Source organism: Chlamydotis macqueenii, chromosome 13 (genome assembly GCF_036417535.1).
Source record: "Chlamydotis macqueenii isolate bChlMac1 chromosome 13, bChlMac1.mat, whole genome shotgun sequence".
In the NCBI taxonomy this organism is placed as follows: Eukaryota; Metazoa; Chordata; class Aves; order Otidiformes; family Otididae; genus Chlamydotis; species Chlamydotis macqueenii.
Window position 1 is genome coordinate 2,486,620 of NC_141568.1, and position 26,171 is coordinate 2,512,790.

The 26,171-nt window shown below is 51.9% G+C and overlaps 1 protein-coding gene and 1 long non-coding RNA gene across 4 annotated transcripts in view; one reads left to right on the forward strand and one right to left on the reverse strand.

The window, feature by feature from the left end:
• JPH3 (junctophilin 3) overlaps positions 1-10,811 on the reverse strand; it is a 51,018-nt gene extending 40,207 nt beyond the window's left edge. Inside the window, exons 1-3 of one of the 3 annotated variants that reach the window (XM_086757757.1) lie at positions 10,640-10,811; positions 9,805-10,159; positions 9,532-9,712 (exon numbers count right to left, since the gene is read on the reverse strand). In XM_086757757.1, coding sequence (XP_086613883.1) covers positions 9,532-9,712; positions 9,805-9,882 — 259 coding nt within the window. In that variant the 5' untranslated portion in view covers positions 9,883-10,159; positions 10,640-10,811. Of the gene's footprint in view, positions 1-9,531; positions 10,160-10,639 lie in introns of all 3 variants that reach the window. The other 2 variants (XM_086757758.1, XM_086757756.1) reach the window with 2 other exon arrangements.
• On the forward strand, positions 10,458-11,622 carry LOC147599072 (uncharacterized). The gene is made up of 2 exons (XR_015259967.1): positions 10,458-10,699; positions 11,395-11,622. It is a non-coding gene; the product is annotated as an uncharacterized LOC147599072 (long non-coding RNA).
• Positions 11,623-26,171: the final 14,549 nt, after the last annotated feature.

Below are 26,171 nucleotides of genomic sequence, written 5' to 3' on the forward strand. Positions count from 1 at the left end.
CCCTGCTGGAAATGGGGAGCTCCAGCAATTCAGCTGGGTATTGGGAAGACTCATCAGCTCCTGTTTGCAAAGTGCTCTGGGAGGATCTGAGGCTTTACAGACACCAGGAAGAGTGACAGCTTTCCATCCATTTCCTTGGCTTTGCCAAAGAGTTTTTGGGGATCTTCACGGGGAGCAGAAGGAGAAGACGCATCTCCATCTCATCTCCCTGGGGTAGAGCTGCTGCGACAGGTCTCGCATGGGCCCAGGATTGATGAGGGAGATACTCCCTCTTGCTGACCAGGTCTACACCATGGCTGGGAAGAGGCAACCAACTCATGGCTTGCTCTTGCCACATGCAGGGCACTGAGCTGAAACCTCAGCGAAGAAGAAGAGTCACTTCATTGATGCCATTTGTCTCTGTACCAGGCGCCTTTCGCATCTAAGAGTGAAATGGAGAGGGAAAGGAGATCGGAAACACCTCAGAAATGGCCATTCTGGCCCAGATGGAGGCGGCCTACAGCGTTGCGCTCAGCAGGTGAAGGTGAGAAGTGCTGCAGGGTGGAAAGCATGGAGAGATGGCAAAGAGCAACAAGGACACCTGGGGGAATCCAGCTTTCAGACAAATAAGCAGGACTTTAGGGCACACCGGAGCAATGGGAGGATTCTGAACAATGGAAGGGGAAGCCCCAGGGGAGGACGATGGGCTGCTCACAGCCCAGCAACGTACGTGGGGCTTCCCTTGCCCCAAGGCAGGATCATGCCTTGGTCCATCAAGTCCAAGCAAGACTTTTGGGGTTGGAATGGCTGCATTTTCTTTCCTCCCTCTCCCCATCGCCATGGATCTGCCATTTTGCAGGCTGCTGAGCCCTCTGGCTCCAGCCCAGGAACACCATTAAGCAGAAGCTTTATGGACTAAAGGCTGCTTGCAGGCTTTTCCCGAGCCGAGCTGGCTGGTTCCGTATCCTGCAGGATGAAGCCCTTGGCGAGCAGACAGTGTAAAGCACACAGGGAGGTCTGCACCGACCTGCCCTGCCGTGCTCCACTTCGGTTCCTCGCACGGAGAAATTCAAGCAGATATTTAGGATGCTGTCAAGCATTTTGAGGCAGGTGGACACATATATATGATTATCACAACATGATCCTGGAAAAAGTCAAAAGCTTAGAAAAATATTGCTTATCCATCACTAACGCTGAGTCAAAAAACCCACAAATCACCCACCATCATGGGTCAACGCAAGGTGTTCCCAGTTTAGCTAAAATAACCAGCGACACGGGTGCAGCCACCCAGGATTTCACAGAACATGGGTGCAGCAGGCTTCAAAAAGGGAGATTTCCCTGTGGCCTCTGTCCCATCCTGGAATCACAGCCAGATCCGCCTGCTGCGGTGACCGTGTTCGGCAACAGCAGTGGACCAAGCCGCCCCGCTCGCCTTCGCCACTCGGTGAAATTTGGGAGCGAGGTCTGCGTCGTCCCAAGTGCCCGTCCCCCTTTTCCAAACGGACCAGAAGTCATCAGGCCTGGCAAATTGCCGGTTTATCTCGCGAAGGATCCTTCCTGATACGCTCACCTCCCCTCTTATCTCTGAACTCGGCGGTGTATTCATTAAAGACATCTGATGGCAATAATTAGGCCGGTCTCTTGAATTACGACACAAGGAGCGAGTTTTCACTCGCCAGCTATTTGATATCGGAAAGACCCAGGGAGGATTCATGCAAAAATCATGTTTAGCACCTCAGAAACAACCACCCAAGAGATGTATGAGAGAAACAAGAGGACTAGAGGATGCCAGTTCAGTCCTGATGGTGGGATGATGGGGACATCCTCGTTGGCCGCCCCGGCTGACGTCCGGCAGTCAGGGGACCTCATTGGTAAAAATGTGCCCCCCAAAGGTGCTACCTGCACGTACGGGCCCACGCACACGGGTGCTAGGGCTTGCCGCCCGCCGCGAAAGGTGGGAATCGGTGATGGCGCATGTGTGCCATGCCGCACGGATACGGCATCGGCGGCAAATCATCCCCGCTCCAGCCCTGCCAAGGTTCTCCATGCCTCTGCCCATCCCCAAGCCGTGCTAAAAACACCATCAGATGCTTCTGCTGCGGCTGCTTATTTGCCAAAAATACGCTCTGGTAACTGCTTACACAGAGGAAGGAATAAAGTATGGATTTTTGAGTATGCAAATAGGATCCGCAGGCAGGAACACGTGACGGATGTTAGTCATATCGCTCAGTGCGAGGCTGCATGCACACATACACGGCGGGCGCGGGGAGGTCCAGGCATCCGTGGAGGGGAGAAGGGGAAGGGGGAAACAGGGAGAAGAGCAGCGAGGAGACAGGAGGAGGACAAGACTGGCTGCTGGGTAGCGTTACGTCTGTTGCTGGGGCTCAAGAAATAATAAATCACGAGTCTGCAGCTCATAGCAGCATGGTCAGCTCGCACTTTTCACAGCTAAAAGTGGCAGGAACCCTCTGCCGAAGGAGACAAACCAGCGGAGTTGCGGGGTCTGGATGAGGTACCACAGAAGCTCGCTTCGCGAGCGGGTGGAGAGGGGCGCGGGGCTGGCGGCAAATAACAGCGTAAAGTGACTCTGGCTGAAATAGCCCAGAACGGGGATTGCTCTCCATCAGGAAAATAATCTGAAAGGCAGGCTCGCGTGTGGCGAGAATGCATCATCTGGGGGAAACGAGCCCCTTCCAAAATATGGGGAGTCCTTTCTATCCCCATTGCCACAATGCCTGCCCCAAAGACACTCTGCAAGCAAGAAATCAGCAGAACAAAGCCGCTTCCCTCACCGGCAAACATTAATGTGCCGTGGTATTGCAAAGACTGCTGCTATCTGCTCTTACGGAAGGGAAACTGAGGCACGGCGCGAGACGGAGGATGAGTTCCTCCAACGGACCGAGATGTGTGCCTCCCTCTGCCGCAGGCACAGAGGGGCTTTGCACAGCCTTCAGCAAACCCACGGCAGGGCAGGGAACGGGGCGAGGCCCCAGAGCTCATGTCCTACCTCTGAACATTACCCCAGCTGCAGGAATTCAGTCATTTTCCACAGGGACTGCCCAATGATGAATACATCAGGAGAAGCCACTCCAGAAAAATCACAGCTCGGATAACATCTGCGAGAGGAGAATTCCCCCAGACCCTTGACCACATTCTGGCTTCCAAGACATTTTGGCTCTTTGCTTCCAGGGGGGAAAAACTCAATTTGCTCTCCACCGTACGCAGGAAAATGCAAGTTCGCCCTGAGCATCCCCTCCCTCCTTTCTCTCATTGCTTCTGTATCTCCCGCTTCCCCCACCCTGCTTGCGTTCATTAGCAATTGCCTTTTCCAGCCAGCATTCGGAGAAATGCTCCAAACCATTATGACAATCAAGTCTCGGCATCGCTAATTCTGATGGGACTCATAATGCGTCTCGGGCTGGTTGTGATTTTCCTTAAAGCGCCAGGTCCCGGAGGCAGGGGAAATACAGCTTCTCAAAAGGAAAGAAGTAAAGAAGGAAACTTCTAGTATTCCTGGGAATGGGAAGCGCCGGGTCCACTGGAGCCAGGGGAGCATCATCCTCTGGCCGAAACGGGGCCAGGGCAGCAGAATCCCTGCGGATTCAACCACCGACCAGGGCCAAAACTGGGATGAGGCTTTAGCACGAGGGATGCGAAACACATTAACATATCGCTCAGCTCCTTTATTACGGCTAATGTGCTCCTCTCACAAAGCAGAGTGAAATCGGGCTAATACTTAGTCCGTTAATCCTCCAGCGCTCTAATCCTCATCGCAAACTCTGTGATCTCACCCCATTTCTCAGCGGAGCTCGCGGGAGCGAGGGCCAATTCTCCGGCTCGCACGGACGGCGCCGTGTGCCGGCGCCGGGTTTTGGGGGCCGCGCCCCTCGCAAGGTGCGGGAGATGCTCAGCCACGTGGGACGAGGAGCGGGGCTGGCGCAGGACGGGATGAGGCGAGAGCAGGGTTTATTTATTTCCTGTGAAATAAATGATCAATCCCTTATTCAGCCCAGGGAACCGTCTTGCAGACCCGAAGTGGTGCCCTGAGCAGGAAATCAAATCATTCTAGTGATGATCTCGGTGTGAATATCTGCAAACTTAGGGACCTTGCTCTGGCTGTTCACCCATTCATGAAAATTCACGACGCTCTGCTCTGTGCTAAGAGTAAAATTTGCCTTTGAAAAGCCAGTATCAAACCCCAAAATACAAACACTTGCCATTCAAGTGCCTTTTTTCTCTCCAAGTTATTCCCATTTGTTAACAAATACTTTAACTGCAAGTTAAGCAGCTTCTTGCAGGGGCAAGTTAGCACGAAGACTCTCCTGTAACTATTGCAAACTCCTGCCAAAAAAAAAAAAAAAAAAAAGAAAAAAAAAATCCTTTCTCGGTCAGGCTTTCAGTCAATGCCAAAGCCAGACCCCAAAACAGGCAAAACCTGCACAGTCTCACCAGACAGACGCCAAACCACAGCGTTGCCTCCTCTGAGACCATCACCAAGCCCATCCTGCCCAGCTCCTGTGTCTTCAAGTCGTGCCTACGTTAACACAGATCATTCATCTACATCAGCGGTACCTGACTCCAAGCATTCAAAATTAATCAGGTTCATTTTAAAATCACGGCATTTTTAAACAGGAGGCATTTTTAGCTCTCGTCTGCTGGTTTCCAAGCCTGGAAGAATGACTTTTCTGCAACAGTCTGGCTGGAAACCTTGCTTCAAAAATGAAGCTGAAAATCTTGCAAAAATCACATGATTCCACAAGCTGGAGCTTCCAGGAAAAAAAAAAACGTTCAGCTCCAGGAGCAGATGTCACCCAACCACGAGGAGCCCCATGGGATACCAAACCACAGGCAAATATCCTGAGCTTCACGTGAAACGCCGTGCGAAACGCCGGGGTGCCCCACCCCAGCATCCCCGGTGAAGGGACATGAAAACTGCACTTTGGGATCTAAGTCGCCCCGTGTTACGGGTCAGGGCGAGGCGTGCAAGGGGGTCAGAGTGCCCCAAGGCTGGGGTCCTACGCCGTCCCCCGGAGCATCACGCACCAGACAAAATACTCGAGGAGATGGAGCTGGGGTCTAAGCCTGCCTGGCAATTTCTGTCTCCTGTACTTTTCCCCAGGGTCAAAAATCCTTCTTCCTCTGTCCTGAGCTGTACCTGAAACTGAGCAGCATGTTCCAGTGAGATAAGTAATTACCATGAGTTCATATCATTTATTTTTCATGATGCCGGTCAGAATCTTCATTTAGCATTTCGATTCATTTTTCTACGTTCGCGGGTCCTGATGGTTCGGTTATCGCTCTCCTATAACCACTGCTGCTCCGCAAGCACCTTCCGTACCAAATCTAGACAGCGGGGCGCTTTATAAATAAAGTTCATTGCTTTTTTTTTTTTAATTATCAGGTTCTTAGGGGGTTGTTAGGACCAGGTAGGGCTGTGTCCAGATCCTGCAGGAAACAGGAGGATCTGGGATCAGGGCGCATTTGTGTTTCCTTGTTTCCGCCCACTATTTGAAGCACATCAACAATTCCTTCGCGGCAGCAAAATAAGACGAGCGCTGATACTTTTAAGGTAATTCTGACATCTGCGCTATGAATAGACCGCACGGAAATCTGCCCTCGCTGCTTGGCTCCCTGCAGCCAGAGAGGAATCCGTGAAAAACCCCCGGTACGGAGAGCAGCACGAGGCAGCACTCGGCGATGCCGCTGCCCTTCGCGGCGCCGGCCGGCGATCGTTCACCCAAAATCACTTCTCACCTCAGGCGAGGGGGCTCAGCAGGTCCCCTCGCAGCATCCCCAGTCCATCCCTCCATTGCAACCCTTCACGCTGACAAGGGGCCTGTTTTTGTGAAATATTTCACGTTTTTCACCGCCTCAACCACTTCAAAGCCATTTGGTTGGTGGTTCCTGGTGCTAAGAGAGCGGCTGGAGGTGTCAGCGGCGCCGCCGCAGAGGTGGGGAGAGCGGGGCACGGAGCCACCGCGGCTCCTGCCCGGGCAGGCCAGGCTGCAAGAGAGCCCACGCCCGCAGCTCCCACCGCACCGCTTCCCTCTCCCCATCGCTTCCCAAAGCACGAACATTTGCCAGCCCGGGCCAAGAAAACCCACTTGCCTACTCACACGGCGCTAACAATGAAAACACTAATTATATTTCACTCACCTATCAGAGGGATGATTCATTTAGGCGAGTGGGCACGGAAGATTACACAAGATGAACATCGCCACGCGGACGCCCGTCCGTTTTGGGGTAGCCCTCCCGAGGAACAAGGCTGCGCGGAGCACGCGGGCACCCGGGATGGGGAGAGGGGGCAAAAGCAGATTTGGGGTTTCCTCCACCCACCCATTTTATCTGCCCCCACAACCAGGGTTTCTGCAGCAAAACCCAAACCCAATGCCCCCGGATCCCCATGGCAAACCTGCAGCTACAGCTCAGGGTGCTTCTGGAGTGGGGCAGGAGGTGGCAGGGATTTTTGGCAGAAGGATAGGGACATGTCAGCGGTACCGTGGTTTGGGGGGGGTCCGAGCGAGCGCAGGGGAAAGACGGGGCGGCGCAGCACATGCTGCAGACGCAGGAACGCAGATCGGGCCTGCAACAGTGCCAGGGAGATTTGGCAAAGTGTGGGCTTCTAGGGGAGCAGCGAGGCTGGATTTGCCGATCCGGGCCGCGCGCGATAGGTTGGCGTCGACGGACACGTAACCGTACAGCTCGGGGAGGGCGGTTTGCGTTCGTCCGGAGCACGCGCGGGTCAGAGAGCGCGGGGCGCCGGGCTGGGGGGGCAGACCACGCGCGCGTGGGTCCACGCAGCAGTGTCTTGGCGCGGGGAGGAGAGGCGCGCGCGCACGGCGATGAGCGTGTCGGCGTGGGAGGTGCGAGATCTTGCAAGCTGCATGCGGGGGAAGCGTGCAGGCGTGCGCGCGTGGCAGGCGTGAGCACCCGGTGCGGGCGGGGAAGGGGGACGGAAGCCGGGGCGGCGGGGAGCGGTGGCAACGCGGTTCGGGCCACCACATGCCGTACCCGACGCCCCAGCCCAACGCATCAACACGTGCGCATCAGTCACGCAAAACATCGCTCCCCAAGATAGCGCTGGCAACGGGTTGTGCAAGGAAATGGTAAAATTGGGAGTGAAAAACCACAAATTCTGGGGCATCGCGCTTCCTGAGCCTCGCTGCGCATTTAGGGACCCGTCCCCTAGCCCTGGTTGATGTGCTAAAAAAAAAAACAAAAAAAACCCATATATATATATATACGCAAGGGATGAATATTTATCTGTGGGTGGCAAGTGACAGATGCTGGGGCGAGGATTCTAGGATACTTTGGTTTGATGAAGGCAATAACTTGAATAGATTAATGAGAAACATCCTTCCCAACGGTTGCCTCCCCTCCCAGCAGAGCTCTGCGTGCACCAGCTCCTTGCCTCCACAAAGTTCGTTAAGGTTCGGAGTCCAAAAGGCTGGAGATGCCCAACTTTGGTGTTTTCCACCCAGAACAGAGACAGGTAACTGGGAAAGGGCTGTGGCCTCTGGGGACCTGCAACCCGCTCGGTGAGAGTGCAGTTTTGGCTGGGTTCAGTCACTCCGCAGCGGCTGCCCAACCGAAATGGGGGGAAGGTTGGTGCGGAGGAGCCTGGTTGGGGGGCGCGTGGCCCATCCCTGTGCCCGGCAGCAGGATGGGCTTGGCCACCATTGCTCCACACGTCCCCAGCACGGCCATCCCCTCCTGGGATGGTTTGCAGAGTCCCTGGGGGGAGCATTTTGCCACAGACCCTGCCCTCATCTCCTCCTGACCCGCTTACCTCCCCAAATGCCAAGCACGCCAGACGGCTTTCGGCCCCCAAACACCGGGAAGCCGGGCTGGCCCTGCCAAGACGGAAGAAAAAGCTCTTTGCTTCTGGTAGGTTCTCGGAAACGGCGAAACTGCTGGTAAGCCACCCCCAGTTTGGAGATGCTCCCCCAGGTTTCTCACAACCGCTGCGCTGCGGTTGATGGGGAAGCGGGCCGGGGTGGGGGCACGCGTGTGCCCGGGGATGGGGCCAGCCCTGCAACACCCAACCCTTGGAGACCTGTAGTTCGTCGAGACTTCTCTCTGCCTTCCTGCAAACCTCCCTGGCAGGGGCTGGGTGCCAGGAGGGGAGCAGGGAGACCCCCTCCACCACGTCCCCCCCAACCGCCTTAAACATGGGAGACGGCAATTTTTCTCTGACCGAGGTTTATTCTCAACTGAAGGACTGCTGGGATTGATCGATGGCTGGCAAACACACGCCCAGTAGATCCCAGCTCAGGCCCCAGCATTATTCCGGGCAGCTGAAACAAAAGGTTGCAGCTATATTTTCCTTTAGGAAAAAGCCACCAGCGCAAAATTACCCTTAAAAAAAAAAAAAAAATCAAGAGAGCATAAAAGAGCAGCCGCAGGTAACGGTTAATCTTGCCTCCCTGTCTAATCACAGAGCAGCACACTGGGTTTTCTAGAGAAAGGTCTTGCAGCACCTTTCAGGAAGGCTGCGATGGAGCTCATCAACGCTGTGATCTCCTTAATGTAGCCGTCCTGGAAAATGATAACGTTTCAAAAAAAAAAAAAAAAAAAAAAATCAACAAACCATGCTGAGCCTGCTTTAGATGGACACGTTCGCCAGCAAAACAACGGGGCAGCCGCTGCCGATGCCCCCCGGCTGCCGGCAGGTAGGCCTGCCTCGTATGATGGTGGCAATTCAGCTGGAAGTAGCCACAAAACAGGAGCGAGGATGATACAGCCACTTACAGCACAGCACCAGCTGTTTCTCCTGCTTCGGCCTTAAAGCTTGTTAGTCCAGCAATTTTTTTTTTTTTTCATCCTTTTTTTTTTTGATGGCTTCAATTGGGTTTTCTTGTTTTTCATTTAATCCTGGTTTCCCCTCCACATCTCGCTAAGCCCTGTTGACGGCAGAGAATAGCTTGGGTGATCCCTCTGAGCCCCTATGCTAAGCATTAAGCCGTAAACGAGGAATGTAAGACTCTCGTCTGAATTAAAGTCTTTTGCCTGGTATTATTAAGCGTGGGGCTGCGTTTGGAGAGGCTGCGGGGCCTGCAAAGACCCCAGCCCCTCGCTGGAAGCATTTCCAGCACCAGGGCCGCCCTGGACACCCCCCACACACGCTCGCCTCCCCCCTGCCCCGCGTTGTCTCCATGCACATCCTACAGGTTCCAGTGGTGCAGAACTGTGAAACCCGTGTGCAAGTCGGGTCGTCTCTCTACCGCTTGGCCCGTTCCGGTCCTCCGACCCACCCTGGGAGAGAGCTGGGTGTCCCCCCCACCAGCACAGCCGGCTCCCCTCCCCAAAAAGCCTGGTCAAGGGGAGGACCCGCCACCCAGGGACCCGCTGAGTATATGGGGCTACCTGTGGCAAAGAGCTGGGCCGGTGCCACGCCGGGCGGGTTCCTGCGGGGTATCACAGCATCCTTCGCTCCAAGCTAGCCGGTTGCAAATTCCCAGACTCCAGCCCAAAACCAAGGTCCCCGTGGGGAGGCTTGTACCCCCAGCCCACCGCCCGCCCCGGCCGGGATGGGATCAATGCAGCACCCACCTCCATCCGAGTAGGTCTCTGTCCCGTAGCCATCCTGTAATCCATTGCTCCAGGTGCCTTCGTACTTGGCCCCGTTTCCAGTGCATTCTCGGACCCCGTACCGTCCCTTAAATCCGTGGGTCCACTCTCCTTTGTACACCCACTTCCCCTTGCTCTCCATGCCAATGCCATGGCGCTTGCCCTGCGCCCAGGTGCCCTGGTAAGTGTTGCCGCTGGGCCAAGTGTAGACCCCCAGCACCTCAAAGCCGTGACTCCAGGAGCCCGAATATTCACCTTGACCCTTCGGGCCGGTACAGATTCCGTGGCCATGAGCCTTTCCGTCCTCCCAGCCTCCACAGTACGACCCTCCATCGTCAAAATTAAACCTTCCCCCACTGGACATGCATGTAATTCGGTTTGCAAATCCCTCAAAAGGTGAAAAAAAAAAAAAAAAAAAAAAAAAAAGAAATGCAGAAAATAAAATGGGAGTGATGACTTGGGGAAAAATTTTCAAAAATTAAAAAAAAAAAATCAGATCAAATTAAACTCATTTGAAATCATGCACCAGATCCAGGTAGCTGCTTAAGCCAGTTTCTTGTGATTATTCATTCTCTGGGAGTATGTTCAGGACCAGTTCTCTCTTCCCCTGCTGTGGAAACAGTATCATTAAAAAAAAAAAAAATAGCAGCAAGAACAGCAGCAGCTATTGGGTTTTGGTGCAAACGACTCCACCTAAAAACCATCCAAGGCAGGGAACAGGGGTGGGGGGGAAGGAAAAAAAAAAAAAAAAAAAAAAAAAGGGGAGGAAAAAAAAAAAAAAGGCAAAGAGGCCAAACGCCAAGAGGAGGACAAACAGGCGCGGTGGGCCGGCTCACAGCCCCCGCTGGGCCCGGGGGGCGCCGGCCCGGCTCCGGCGCGGGGCCGGGGGGAGCGGCGGGCGCGGCGGCATGGCGGGGCCGGCCCCGGCGCGGAGCAGCAGCAATGCGGTTGCCTCCTCCTCCTCCTCCTCCTCCTCCTCCTCCTCCACCGCCGCCCTCCCGTTCGCTTCTGCCAGCCTCTCCCACCCACCGCGTCCTAAAAACCCGCCGGAGCCTCCGTTATCCCCCCTCCCCGTCCGCCCCCCGCAAACCTCAGCGCCGGGGGTACCCGCTGGATCCCCGCATCGCGGCCGGAGGATGCTCGGAGAGAGGTGGGATGTTGGGGGTCGGGGGCTGAGGGCCTCCCCCTCCTTCCCGTTCCCAGCTCCCTACGGGGATAAATCCTGCTTATTAATGAGCAGGGATGCTGAGCTTTCTGCTCTGCCTCGGCTCAGGGTGGATTTAAAGAGACAGCGTCTGCGTCGCCTTCGCCTCCCCCCCCCCCAGCAAGGCCGCAGCCCCCCGCAACCCCCCGCCGCCTCGCCGCACCTCCGGGATGCTCCGCGATTTTTATTTATCCCTTCATCTCCTCCCCCGCCCCGCTCCCGCCGCTCTCCTGTCGCTTCTTCCACGCAACGCGAGGGGCGACCGTCCCCTGCCAAACCCCGGGGGGGCGGCGGGGGGGTCCCCATTTGCAGGTGGGTGGGTGACTGGGACACGATGGGAAAGCGCCAAACGCCTCGTTTGTCGCTGCCAACGCCAAATCTCCGGGCTGGGTCCAGCACAGTGCCACTGCAACACAGATGATTTATTCATAAAAAGGCCCTGATGCCGTTTGGGCAGCGATCCGGGCTGTATCCCCTCCCAGCTGGGCTGCTGCGCACCGCGGTCCCCTCCCATCAACACAGAGCATCCCCTCGGGATCCTTCCTATCCATCGGGAAGGTGCAAAACAGCAGGAAGCCCTCGCCAATCCTGTGCGCGGATTTATTTCTTTATTTATTTCCCCCCTCCCGGAATTGCTGAAGATGTGAAACCCTCCCCGGGCAGCGGCGACAGCTCGCTTCGCGCCTCTGGAGCACGCGGGGTCCTGGTCCTGTGACGCACCCCCTTGTTTGTAAGCGTGCCGAACCTTTGCGGCATCGGGGTGTCTGCGCGGGTCTGCGTGCACGCATCTAGAGATATTTGTATCAATACACAAGTATTAAAGGGGGAGCTCTGGTTAAGAAAAATTAAAAAAGATGCTCACAAGTGCCTCTAAAGCAAAATCTGGGCAATGTAGGAAAACACAGTTCTTCCAGAAAATCTCCGGTAGGACTGCCAGGCGCACCGGCTCCTATTTGCATCCTGCCGTCGCCGCCGGCGTTACTGGAGTGCTAGTTTTGAGCCAAGACTATCGACTTGGATTTGAGACCCGGCTCGGCCAGGGCTCTGAGGGAGAAAAATGAGCTGTGTAATAAACCCTGGCGACAGAACCCGCGGGATTTAGGCACGTGCATCCCCGCTGGAAGGGACGGCTGCGCTCGGTCCCTGCCTCGGTTGCCCACCTAGTTTCAGGCTGCGTCTTCCCACTCAGGTTTTTTTTTCTATATTGATGCATTTTCTTGTCCATCCATCGAACCACAGAACCACCCTCATCTGGAAGAAAGCCTTCCTCTCTCTCGGAGCCGGAGGGAAGAGATGCAACCAGAGTGGGTGGAAATTTTCCCACTGAAGCATTTTTTTTTCAGTTGAAAATATCTTTTCAAACTACACCGAGTCCTTTGTGAGTGCAAGAACTGTACTCATTATACATCGGGTGGTTTTGTTGTTTTTTTTTTTTCCTAAAAATCCCACGCTTCAGGTACTGCATTTTTTGGCAACTGCAAACTCTCTCTTTTTTTATTTTTTTTCATGGAGAGAGACTTTGGGTGGAACCTCCCAAACTTTCCAAGAAAAACACGGGAACTGAAGTTGCTTAAATGTGTATAAAAATTTTGGCAGAGAAAAAAAAGAAATTCCAGCCCCTTTCTGTTGTTTTCTCAGTAGTTTTACACGGTTATAGTAGCCTGATGTGTTAATTGGCACGTTAATCAATGGTCAGCTATTCCTTCTGTGCAGGTCAGTGGGATATAGAGACCAGAGGCTAATGCCCATCGTCTGTCTTGCTGCCCTGAGGAGTGGAGGGCTTGGTCAAGGGCCATCTTGGTTATTAAAGAGTTTAAGATGGGCTCCAAAAATTGCCAAAACCCGTGTTGGCAGCCAAATAACTGTGGGAATACCAGATGAAGGGGCTGGATGGACGATCACAGGCATCAGAGTGATCGTGAGGTGGTGTCCAACCACGACACAGCCACGCTGCTGTCCCTCAGCCTGTCCCCTGGTTTTCCCAGACTTTACCCAAAGGTCAGGATTTAGTTTAAAATAAAAACTCATGCCCCAATCATCTGCAGTCCTTACTGCCTTGGGGAGTCCTTTCCGGACCAGTTTGGATTTCCTCGGTGCTGCTGACGTACGTGAGGCTGAGGGAGAGGAGATTCAGGATTAGATTTCACACCGGCCCCGAGTACCAGCGGGTTTTTCCCTCTGGAAGATGCTCTTGCTGCCAGCGAGCGCCAGGTTGACCTCCGCAGAGGCTGCCATGCCGGGGCTGGAGCTGGGCTGGCCGCAGCGGGATTTCTCCAGTACGTTTGTCAAACTCTGGAGACATTTCCCCGAAGGGGACAGACAGCGTTAGATAGGGCTGCACGAGTTTGGGGTTTTTTTTAATAACCTGACGCACGTGTAGATGAGCGGAGTGAGATGATGTTTGGGATAAAAGAATAATGATGAAAAAATACAATAAAAAGCAAATCAGTTTATGACAACTAATTGAGTGTGGATGGGGGAAGACAAAATATCACTAAAAAATAAAAATAAAAAAAAAACCTGCCGCAGAGCAAATGGATGGACAAGAAAATGCATTGATACAGAAAAAATACCTGAGTGGGGAGATGCAGCCTGAAACTGGGTGGGCAACCTCCACAGAGAGGGGATTAGCTGGAGGAACCCATGCTGCTACTGCATCCTCAGCGGGAGAACAGCAGGATGTCTCTCTGAAAGCCCAGCTGCCCACAAGAACATCTCCGGCATCCGAGGGAGGTGGGCAGCTTTCTCTGGGAATTTGATCCTGTCTCTATATCCCACTGACCTGCACAGAAGGAATAGCTGACCATTAATTAACGTGCCAATTAACACATCAGGCTACTATAACCGTGTAAAACTACTGAGAAAACAACAGAGGATGGGGAGAGGAGGAGGAGGGATGGGTGCTGGCCTCCCCGAGCCAGGCTGTGAGGTGCGATTTGAAGGCTTCTCAACTCCCTGGGCCACCATCCATGGGGGAGGATGGGGTTTTCGGCACTCGCAGGACCTCCCAAATTGCAGGCGGCTCCTGGGGATGCCTGAATGATGCTGAAGGGGAAGCACATCAAAGTGTTATTAAAAAGTAAATCCCAGGGAAAGGAAGGGAAAAGGCAGCTAAATGTGGCATTAAATAGCAGGTTGTTTAAGTGGTGTAGGGAGGTTTGTCTTTTCCCAGGAGAAGTCTGTCCGTTGTGGAGTTGTAGAGCTCAGCTGACCTCCATCCGAAAGGGAAAAGCTCCTGGGGGCAGGTAGAAACCACCGGCACAGGGTGGAATTGCTGAACACATGCCACAACCCCACTCCCCACGCTGCGGGGTGGCAGGGGGGGTTTCTCCGGCCGGAGTGTTGCAGCCCTGCGTTATGATCACCTTCTCCATTTGATTTCCACTCGTGCTTGGAGGTCTTGGTCTGCATCCCACTGGGATGGCTTTGGGAACAGACATCCCCTTCTCCCGAGCGCCACAGTCCCAGGCTGGTTCCAAGTCACTAGCAACATGGAAATAAATGATCCAGAGTGTTTTTGGCTCAATATCCCGGGGGAAAAAAAAAAAAAGTATGAAGGAAAAAGGATCTACAGCAGACCGCCACGCTGCAGCAGGGACTCAACACAATCTGCCTCCTTAAGCAGCCACGTCCATAATATCTAATAAAAATCTTGTCACTGGGGACTTCAGGCTGAGCGGTGGATGCTGGAGGTCTCGAGCTGCCAGTATTAAAATACACTTAGAATTTCTGGGGGGAAAAAAAGAAAGATAATTTCCTAATGCAAAAAAATATTGCCTCCAACATGAGGGAGCTCCACAGTCAACCTCCCACTGGAAGATGAATTTCTCACTGTGCGAGGCACAAGCGATCTCGGCTTGATTACATTTGTTACGTGCAAACAAAGTAAAGCTCAAAGCAGTAATATATAAATATATATATACTTGCCACTTTAAAAGGTCCCATTACACAAAGCAGAAAATAATTACGAGTCAGATCAATTTGGAGAAAGACTTGAAATGAAAAACGTGTTGAAAAGGGAGAAGCCTTTCAGAATATTTTATCCAAAAAGCAGCAATGCAGACCGAAATCTTTGTTAAAAAGGCCAACATGGCTTGGAAGGGAAGTGAAAGAGCCTCCAAGACTAACACATAAAATATAAACACACAAAAAAGAAGAAAAGGGAAACTGGTGGTAAATTGAGACCTCAGAAGCTGGGGAAATTACAGACGGAAGGATGTTTGCCAAGATTGTAAAGAAAAGGAGACTTGCATTAGCAGTGGGCCGATCCTACACAGAAACGGGAGATTTATCAACAGCACAGAAAAGGCAGAAATGCTCAGGGCAGGTTTCTTCCCGGTATCTGGTGGAAAAAAAGACAACGCGCTAACAAAATACTTTCCAAGAGTACAAGGGAGGTGCGCCCAACGGCAGGCTGACGGAGCTCGGTATTTTTAAACCAGCAGATCTGAATAACTCGCAGGAGTTGTAAAGGCGGTGGCCAAGAAGCTGTCTGGGTAGTTAATGGTGATTTTCAATAGGTCTTGGAATGGCCGTTGGAAGTACTGGAGGACTGGGAAAAAGCCAGCGCTGTGCCCACGCTTGAAGGGGTGAACAGGGCGCCGCCGATTTCAAGCCTTCAAGCCTTGGAGGGATTTTGGACAATTAATGGAATGACTAACGCTGAGCTTCATAGAGAATAAAAAGGGGATGATGTAAGGAATAGCAAACAGGAGTTTGAGGGAAAGGGTGTTAGGTAGAGATAATCACACCGATGCAATATCCTTAGCTTTCCGCACGGCCCTTGGCTTGGTCCCATGCGACGGATTGATCGGGAAACAATACCAAATCAACAGGGCTTGCATTAAAGAGATTAAAACTGCATCGCTGAGACGGCTCCAAGTACAGTCGTAAAGAGCGAGCGAGCCTCGAGCGAGCGCGTGGCCAAAGGCGTCGCGGGCGAGCAGCATCGGGGTGCGGCGTGCCTGGGACAGGCGAGGACCGAGGTGGTTGGAATATCGCAGCACACGCAGAGGAGGTAAATGCTGGGGGTCAGAGCACCCTGGCCAGAAGAAAGAGGAGGGGTTTCTTGTGGGACGCCCCAGCAAAGACGTCTCTGGCAGCAGGGGCTGGAGTCAGCGGCTCAAAGCCCGCAGGCTGCTGCGGGGTCCTGCAGCACCCGGAGGGATGGAGAAGCCCTCTGGGATGGGATCTGACTTGATCCAGGTTTTTTGTAAATAAACAGGGCTTTGGCTCGTAACTTTTTGGAGCATTGCTCGTCTTGGGTGTCTCTGCAGGGCTGGAATGGGTGGTGTGGCCACCACCGTGCAGGGACCAAGCACAACAGCCAGCGTATTCCTGAGCTCTAACAACATTACATTGAAATATGCAGCTCTGGAAACTGGAATGATTTTCGTTTTCGCTTCCCACTCATTTCCTCCCCCAGTTAATTGAATTCTAGGAGTGTACTATCACCTGATGTTGTCCCCAAGTTTTCTCTTATCTACTTGGTCTCTAGCTAAATTACCCCAAAAGCAATTAAAGACCAGAATGATACTGCAGCAAGCAGGACTACTGCTAATCTTCCGGTAGATTGTAGCTTATGAAAGTGATTGAAATGTTTGGAAATTACATTACTTGAAGGAGGTCAGCCTTTGAGTTGTAAGCAGCATTTTTCTTTTTTAATATGTGACTGCTTCGATGCTAATAATCTCTCACAGGTCAACAAAAGTCAAGACCTGGGTTAACCAGAAAGAGAAACTCCTGCGCGTCCTTGGGTTTAATACCAGTTTGCGAAGAGCTTAGGAGAAAACGATGCGATGGTTTGCGTTCTGCAATAACCCTCACTGTTTCCGAGGGGAAATGGGTTTGCAGAGAGAGGAAGGACAGGGATGCTAATGGGCATGTTACAGGCATGTGTACAATAAATTACCCTGATTGTCTTTTTTTTTTGTGCTGGGCATGGGCTAAGTGCATTTGCTGGTCACTGAATGTATCGCATTAACCTGCTGCATACAGTATGCGTCTGTTTATCCTGCCAATTACTGCAAATCTAATCAGCTTTAGCTGGGTAAAAATAGAGCCAGTTTCCGTGTGGAAATCAAGAGGCACAGAAACAGCAGCAAAGAAGCTGATCCTGATCAACGAAGCACATGGGAGGGAAGGTTCGCAACGCAGGGAGCGTGAAATGTGTTACGGCACTTTCCTCCTCGTGGCCAGACGGATCTTTTCCCCCCGGCCCGTGTTCTCCCCAGCACCCATCGGGCAGGGTGAAGGAAGGAGCCGGGCAGCGTGGGAACCGCAGGCAGGGACCTCCTCCGAGCACTGACGTTTCGTGCGCTTTCCAGGGCGAAGGAATAGGGCTGCCATCAGCTGGAAGGGACAAACGAGTCGAGACCGATGCAGAGGTGTGCAGGAGGTGTTTTGCAGTAAGGGCAAAGAAAGGTAGTACAGGTCGTTGGGCATTCAGGCTGGGGGAAAAATCACCCTGCTGCAGGTTGAGGAAATTGGTAGATGGATGATGACCAGACTTGGGTTCCCATGTGCTGTGGAACATACCCAGCAAGAGTATTTGGTAAAATCACCCTGCTTATGCCGTGTGAAGGGCCGTGAAGGAGATATCATACGAGGAGAAAAGGAGCAGTGCGCAGGTGATGGCATCTCATCCTCCTTCCCTCCCTCCAGCCCCGTGATGTTTGCTGAAAGACGGAGGCAGCTTTTGCCCACTGTGATCTTGGAAGCTGAAAAATAAAGCCAAGGGAAAACAATGTGATTTCCCCCCCAAGATGTCTCATTTATCCTTTTATTTTACCACAACACCCTACAATAAATGGGTGTCGAGCTGTTTGCTCACGATAAGCCCCAGATCCTTCTCACGGCCTCCGCTCTGTGAGACACAGCCTGCCGTGCAGAGCGGTCCTGCTTTGCCCAGGTGGCAAACCTCTGCCATCGGCACGACAAGAACACGATTTATTTGACGGGACTTGGCTTCCCCAGCCACCCACACCTCCCTGTATTTTCCACCCTGCCAGTCTGCCCGCCGTTTTTGCGGAGGTCTGGCAAACCCCCTGGCACGGCAGAAAACCCAAGGTGACTAATTTTCCATCGCTGAAAGATGCTTGTAAATAAAACGGAGGCAGCCAGTCTTAACCAAACAAAACACGGCCTTCATTTCAAGCCTCTGAATTTTATGTCTGAGACCAGGGAGCGGGAATGCTGCTGGTAATTAAGGGACATCTGTCACCCGCGTGTTCCTGCTGGCTCTGTCAGGAAATGCGGCTGACATAATGTGAAGAGAAGAAACCTGCTTCAGAAAACGACTTGGCGTGCTGGTTTCCATCCTCATCGCTGCCATGCGCGAAGGCTGCTCCTGCCCACTGATGGTGGAGAGGGCCAGAGGAGCCGACGCCAGGCGCGCCAGCCTGCCCGCCCGGGATGGGTCACATCCCAAAGCTTTGCCAAACCTGGCAGCAAAAGCCATGTGTCCCACCTCAGTCTTGGGACAAGCTTCAACCTGTGTGAGATTTAAAAAAAACCAAACAACTCAGAGGGTTGGGTTTTGTTTGTTTTGAGGGTACCTGGGGTGTTTTCTGGAAAGAGCTTGTTTTTTTTCCAGCTTTTCTTCACAGCCACAGAAAGTCCCCTTTTTTTTTTTTTTTTAAATTTGGAAAGCTCTTATAAGAACTTCAGGACTTCTAGAGCTAAAAGTTGCAAGTATTGGTCGAAATGGCTTTCCTTTTCTTTTCTCAAGCTCCCAATGGACTGAATACCAATATCGTGGTATCTTGTCAATGGGGAAACTGAGGCAGGGACCAACAACACATTTCGGCAAAGGCGACACAGACAGGCAGCACTGCTGCTGTCACAGTCACGGTCGGAAAGAAACTGGCTCCTCTGGTGGAAAAGGTCCCCGTTCTGAACCCCGGGATCAGGATTTGTTTTTGATGGAAGAAATAAGGCTCCTTCCCCGTTTCCAAGAGAACAGAAGATTGTTGGTGCTCTGCAGCGTATCGTGCACCGGCGCAGCTGCTCCTGGTGCCAGCTCGGACCGTCGGGTTTTGAGGCAGGGTTGTCCTCTAAGCAGGATCACCGGCCACTCGCCAGCCTCAGCAAAGCCAAGCGTTTGGCTGAAAACCGTGGACACCCAGGGATCAACCAAGTAACGAAGTCATTTGCCACCTGATTAGGAAGAAGGGATTATGTTTTCGGTTTAATGGAGACGCTGATGTACGGATTTCTACGTGAATAATGAATGTTTGGAAAGGCTTTGAGCATTGCAAATGGTAAGGACAGTGTGTTTTCCCGTGCTCAGAAAGCCAGTGGCAGTAGTTCCCAGAATTGTTTGGACAGTAGCAATAGAGATTCATAATTCATAAAAGAGAAGAAATGTCTTTAATTGAAGCAAGAAGACACAGCGATATAAAAAAGCTGACATTACTAATTCTTTTCTTAGGAAATACTGTCACGCAGGAGTGTTCAAGGATGTTTTTTTCTGAGCAGATAAACACCTATGGAAGGATTTATTCCATATTTGATGCAGTTTTTCCAACAAATTTTCTTTCCTACGGCCTGTTTTGCAGGGGATTTAAGCAGGCGCATTCTGCAGTCTGGAATAGCGTATCTAGACTGTCTAAACACATGAAACTCCTTTGCTTCTCAAAAGCCGGAGTAGAAAGCTATCCTACACATTTCATGCGTTGTGTTTAAATAAAAAAAAAAAAAAAAAAAAAGGAAAGCACAAACCAAACCTCCACAAAACTCAAAGCCAGATTCACGGGGTTTCAAGATCTGCTTAAGGAATCAGCACGCAGGATTCAGGAGCGGTTAACAACAGGCTGTATTACACGGTACCTATTAGCATGGGATAATCCAGGAGGAAAAGAAAGGGTGAGGGATAAAGGAACGTCGCCCTAGAACAGCGAGACATTTAGAAATCAAGCCATGAGAATCCTAAACCACCAGATTAACTCAGCTGTCACTGTCAGGAGACACCCCGGGCACAAAGCACGGGGTCGGCAGGGATGAAGAAGAAAAGGGTATTTGAGTTTTCACTGTGATGATGTGCACACCTTGGTCCTGCCGAAACAGGGCATCCCAGGAGCACACAGTGCTGCTACATCCCAGCCGGGAACTCCTCTGAAGTGGGGGAAAATTTGGATTTGGACCGAAACTCCACCACTCATCCCAGACACAATGGGATGAACGGAGGTCACTGAGAGGAGCGGAGCTGGAGGTTACCTTCCCTGACCCCATCTCGTTCACTCCTTACCCAGTTTCGTTTTCAGCCAGGAATACAATCTTCCTTGGGCTTCCACCTCCTGGAAACGCTCTTCTTCTCACAACCATCCCAAGCTCCTCCTTTACCCTCTGCTGATATTACTTGACCCTTCCCTCCAATCTTCCTTTGCAATTAAAACCACCAGGATTTTCAAGAGCATGTGAATTTTGGATGGTTAATTCTGGAGAAGGTCTCAGACTGAAAGTCACTGCTTCAATTTCTCACTTATCTCAAATGCTCCAGGGTCTTCATTAGGAAATTGAAGAGCATACAGGGGTCTGAAATTTTTCAAGTAAGGGGCCCACGTCAAACTCTGAAGTGAAAAGCCTCGAAGTTATTTGTTGAAAGTGAAAATTTGGAAGAAACTGGCTTTCAAGCCACACACAAGCACCCAACTGATTAACAGAGCTGCTGAGTACTCAGTTTTGGTCTTCAGCTCTGAAGGTATTGAGTGCTGCAGAGCATCCTGTCCTCCTACTGATAGGCTGGCAGCACTCAGCCCCGTACAGGATCCGTCCCAAAGTCTGTGTACAAACCTCCAAAATTGCAACAGCCTGCTGTCCCTGCTGGGCAGAGAGTGGCAGAGGGGCACGTCCCAAGAAGTGGAAATCACATCCTGGGAAAAACCAGCGCCATCTGAAATTAAATCCTGGTGGCTGAAGCCATTGAAGGTTTCGCCACGAGTCTGAACAAGGCTGGGATCTCGTTCCGCCAGCAACAGGCGTCTGTTCCGGTGTCCCAAAAAGACCTCTTTAAACAAGAGCAGGCTGCCCATGGTTGTCATCAGTCTCAAGTATTTCCTACGTTTCTGTTCTTGGCCAAGCCCCAGATTTGCCAATCGCTGTGCTGTACGCTCTGCCGGCCTGCGCTCCCTCCGACGCAGTCAGATGTCGTGAGCATTTTTCCCTTCGCATCCTAAACTGCTGAGCTGTGCCGCTCTGAGCCACCGGTCCCAGCCCATGCTCCTCCCTGAATACCTCTGGTTTATATTTATTCCACAAAATGCTTTGGGATTGTTTTGGGAAGAAAGACACTCCAGCAGGGTAAGATGACACCTTCCTTCGGAGGCTCTTTCCGTGAGGATGTGACTGCAGCCTGGCAATTTGCTATTCCCGTCCCATGAGATCAGAGTGTTTCAGAGATATGAGAGGGACTGGAGATGTGGGTGTGGGGTTTCTTCTTTAGCCAAGGCAGCAAGGGAGCCACAGGAGATGGGCTGCCCATGGAGGTCAACCCCAGTTCTGCACGGACCGCTCGCGAACCACACTTTCCATCCTTGCGACACCAGGAAAACCACCGCAACCAAAAGGTTGGCCTCAGCAAACACCAGCACTCGGCCAAGCATGGTTTTATTGCAAAACTGCTGTCTCAGACAAGTCATTTGCTCCTTGACCACTCCTGTTTATTCATCTGTCAGCTAGAAATAATTGCCAGCACATGATGCTAACTTTTGAGTCCAGAAGAACCAGGTTCCTCCCAGAGACGGGGAGAAATACCAGGCTGTGTGCTGGCTGCTGACGTAGCCCTCACCCACCTGGTCAAGACACTGCTGCTCCTGCTTTACGCTGAAATCCTGGGCAGGAAAGCACAGATCAGTCTTGCTGGTGGGGCTCAGGGTTGGCCCTCCGTCCCATCTGCTCTGAATCACCCACTGTGGCTGGGAGAGGAGCAGACGGCTCCAAACCCTCAACCACGTTGGCGGAAGGCCACAGGAAAAGCTGTCAGCGTGTGACGCAGAGCTGAGCAGCGCTGGGCTTTGAGATCTAGACACACCACCCTTCTCTTCCCATCACTGCTACCACCTACCGCTTTCCAGCCACCGACCCCAAAAAGCTTCGTATCGCCCCATTACCGTGCCCACCAGGAAGCCACATGCTCCAGAAGAGCACTGGGCAGACAGGCGGATGAGGAACACGAGGCACGGGGATGGATCTGCCCAGCATCTTATCGTGAATCGCTGCAGAGGCAGGTCAAGGAGGAAGATGTCCCCTCGTCCAAGGCTTCATCTTGCATTTTCCATGCGTTGGCAGCAGTGTGCCTCCCTGTAGCTGCACCGGGCATAAAGATAGGAACCACTGTCCCGTGTGTGGCCATCCCAGCCCTTTCCATCGGTGGCCTTGGGGGCAGGAAGAAGAGCCAGGCTCTGGGAGTGACTGACTGATTTGAATGGCTTCACAAACACTTTTCCCGCAAAACTATAGCTCTTGGAACTGTTCTTCCAAAGTTTAAAACTAAAAGCAGAGCCTTTCAGCCTGCTCTGCCGTGCTCTCTCCCAAAGTCTGCATTTCTTTTCAACAGCCCAAACTGGAAGGACCGGGTTGCTTTCCCTGTTTAAAAACCCATCATCCACTAGAGCTGCCACCTGTTCTTCTACTTTTTGTGGTTAATCCTGGGGTTTTTTTAATAATTATTTCCTATTTAGGTTCAAACAGTGCCCAGAATCCCTTGGCAGCACAGAGAGCCCATGCTCTTCACATTCACTTCTTCAAAACACATCTCTGCCCCTTAAAACACCCACCGTACAGATGGGATCCAGGAGAAACCCCTGACATTTCTCAGTTGAAGCGCTGCAGGAAGGCTTCCCTTTTCTGGGAAGGGACTGATGCCGCAACCCTGCAGGTCTGTGTTTTTGAGCCTAGTTTCCAGGCTGAGCAAAGCCAGCTCTTTGCACATCTGTCCCATTGTCACCACCTCCTGTACGGGGACAACCTGAACTGGGCAACGCTGGACTGCGCCCGCGTCTCATCAGCATCACGTAAAGCCCAGTAAAGACCTCTCCCATCCCCGGCTGGTCCTCCCGTTCACACAGAGAAGTGCGAGGAGGGCTTCGTCTCGTTGACTTTGCTGCGGGCTGTCACCTGCCGATGTGTTTGTGATTTACAGCTGCCACATCAACTCTTCCCTATCCGCGTTTCAGCACAGCAGTCAAGTTACTTTCCTTGGCCTGGTTGGGCAGCACGAGGACTAGGTGCCCAAAATGGGCACGGATTTGCCTGGTCCCAAAATGTACAGGACAAAGTCACGTTTTCCATGATTTCTGGGGTCTGCAGCAACAGTAGGTTCCTGGCACCCTCTAATGGAAAAGATAAGTCACTGAATTACCATTCCCTGCGCCTGTGAGTCTTGGCTCCTGCCTTTCTATTTTTAATCTAATAGCACGGTAATAACTCCTAGCCAGGCGCGATACGCCCCGTGCCAGCACGGAGCCGGAGAATGTGCTGAACAAATGTCAGGGCTGCTCTGGGGAAGGGGAGGCTGCCTGGCGATGGCCCCCCGAGCCCTGGAAGCCGGCGCGCGCGGGGATTGCTGCTTTACTTATGGAAATGCAAGGCAGTAGCTAATCAGCTCTGACATTTGTGCCTTGTTTGTGAATTTAAGACACATGCTAGTGGGCTGGTCATGTTACATGGCCTGTCCTTTGCTTTCCCCATCCTCTCCCTCAGCCACATCGATAGGGTGGCATTTTCCAGGTTGTTTTTCCAAGCTCGGCAGCCTGCAAACATCTCAAATCTCTGCCCTGGTTAGACTGGGTTCTGGAGCTGGTTCATAAACAGAATTACTGCTGGAATTACAAGGGTTTGTTTTTTTTTTTAAAGCTTAGCTTTTGCTAGAAAGTGTCACCCATAGCCTGAGAAGCCCTGCACGCAGCCCTTGAAAGATCCGTCCCCAGGGGGGTGTGAGACACCTGACATTTAGAGGCATGGAAAAAGCCTGGGTGGTGGCAAGCACAGCGTTCCGGCGATGATCCGGCAGCCTCGCGCAGCCTGCGGGCAGGCGGAGCGGGCGTCACGCTGCCGGCTTTTGGCGTCTCACGCAGGAGCTTGACTTCAGTCTGAGGATCCCTAGATGGACCGTGGGGAAGGGCTGGCTTTTCCTCAGGTGGTTCAGTTTGATCCCTGCCCCACGCAGAACGGGACATTTCTGCCAAGCGCCCATCGCTCACCTGCCAACAGAGGATGCAGAGTGCAAGAAGGACCCAGCCCATCGATCACGCTCTCGTCCTTTACCCACTATACCCAGAGATAAATAAAATCATTTAAATAACTGTTTAATGCAGTAAAATCTAATTTCCAGGAAACACCAATCCACACCAGTCTCAAAGCTCGGAGTTTACTGAGGTTTGCAAACTTAGCAGCCTGTAAGGTGGTACTTCCCTTGGAATAAAGGTTCCCAAAAAACAATGAAAATGAAAGAAAAAAGCAAACTGCCCCGAGCCTGGCAAATGTGCCAAGAGTTTAACATCCCCATAGCCACCTGAGCATCTTTTGTCTCGCAACAGAGAGCAAAAACCAGGCTGGAAAGTGTCAGATCATAAAAAAAGCCCAGAGAACCCATATCCCTGAGGGCTATCTGAGACCGTCGGATGTATTTTACCGGTAACTTTAAGGCACAAGCTGAACACAGATCTCTGGAAGTGAAAGCTAGTACTCAAATTCAGCAGGACTCTTCTAAAATCCCTTTAAAGTCGTTTTACTTTTAGAATCCCAGTTTCCACAGCAACAAGACACACAGCTCTCTGCGGAGTTTAGGGCTATAAATAAACCCTCGCTCTGTAGTTGTGATATTAGCTATGAGGGCTTTAAAAAATCGCATGTGGTAAGGAAGTGAAAGGATCCTCGCTGAAAGGAAACACATTTAATGAGGAAAAGATGGTTCCTAACTCAGTTTAGAGCGTAGCTCTGAACAAAGGAAAGCCGACCAAACACGCCGCCTGGTAAGATCCTGCCTTTTCCCAGGGTCCGATCGATTTCAGTCGAATTGTTGGAAACGGTGCCTTGCAAGCTCCGTTTTACATGCGTTTAAACTCTGTGTTCAAATGGTCTTTTTTAAAAAAAAAAAAGAAGGAGAAATGGCCATTAGCCATTGTTCTCACAGCCTTGCTGTTTCTGGGGAAGCAACTAAGCAGCTAAGACCGGGCCAGATTTTAACAGCCTTATGCATATTGAACCTCGCCTGCCATACCAGCGACTCCTCTGGTTCCGCTTTAGAGAGCGTCCCTATTTAGAAAGGGACTTCTGCGTGTGCTAACTTTAAAAACGTATTTTAATCCTAATTGCCTTTCTGAACTGGGCTGGCTGGCTGCTGCGGGACTGCTATTCCGTGAGGCGCAGTCAGAGGGCAGGAATTTGGTCCGTGCTGTCCTTACCCCCTGACATCAGCGCATAAACAAAGACGCAATCCCATAAGGAGAGATAAATATTAGCTGTGTTAGAAGCGAAGAGGAAATTAAATAGCTATCACATGGCGTAAAAAACAAGCCTGTCAGGGGCGAGAGGAGGGGTGGGTTTGAGCTTGCAGAACAGATCCGTATACAGTAGTGAGGAGGAGGAGATGAGGAAGGAGAAGAAAGGAAACACAAATCAAAGTGTTATTTGGAGTTTCCTCTATTACAGACAGAAGGTCCATGTTATTCAAACAGATGTACCGCATGTCAACAGTTTTCTGGTGTTTGTTATTTTAAGGACGCTCTTAGGAAGAAAATAAATTCCACTCTAAGGCTCCTTTACATCCATTTTAGGCAGTCTGTGGAGAGAAGCCCAAAGACTGCGGCTGCGGAGATTCCTCCAGGCTGAGCTGGTGGGACATCCTCTGCTCTCTGAATTTGCCTGAATTACTGGGAAGGAAACCCACCAGCAGCTCCACCTCAGCTGGGTCAGGTTGGGGCAGAAACCCACCAGCACCACCATGGAGCTGCATTGCTGCTGCTCGCCGAGGGATAAAAAGAACAGGGAGGGAAAAAAAACATGTCTGTTATGACATGGATAGACTTGGGCAAAATCCAGGCAAAACTTGCGTGTGTCTACGTGCAAATGGGAAACTGCTACCTGGCTAGCAGCTCTCTACAGAGTCCCCAGTGAAGACACCTCTGCCGTGGACAGAAAGGCTCAGCGGCAAGACTGGGGTAACTCATTTAAATGTGATTTCTTCAAGTTCAAGACCTGAACGTCCATCTGGGTTCTCCCTGGCCTCATCACCAGCAGGAAAGATTATATGGGTGATGGTCTGCAAGTTGTGCCTCTCCAAATTAATTGGCTTTGCAACCCAGAATAAAATAGGAAGCAGAATTACGTTGCAGTCTGCCATGAGCACCACCAGAACTGGGTTTTGCTTCTCCTGAAGGTGTTGGCTTGCCCGTGGTAAGAAAAGCAAGACATAAAGCAT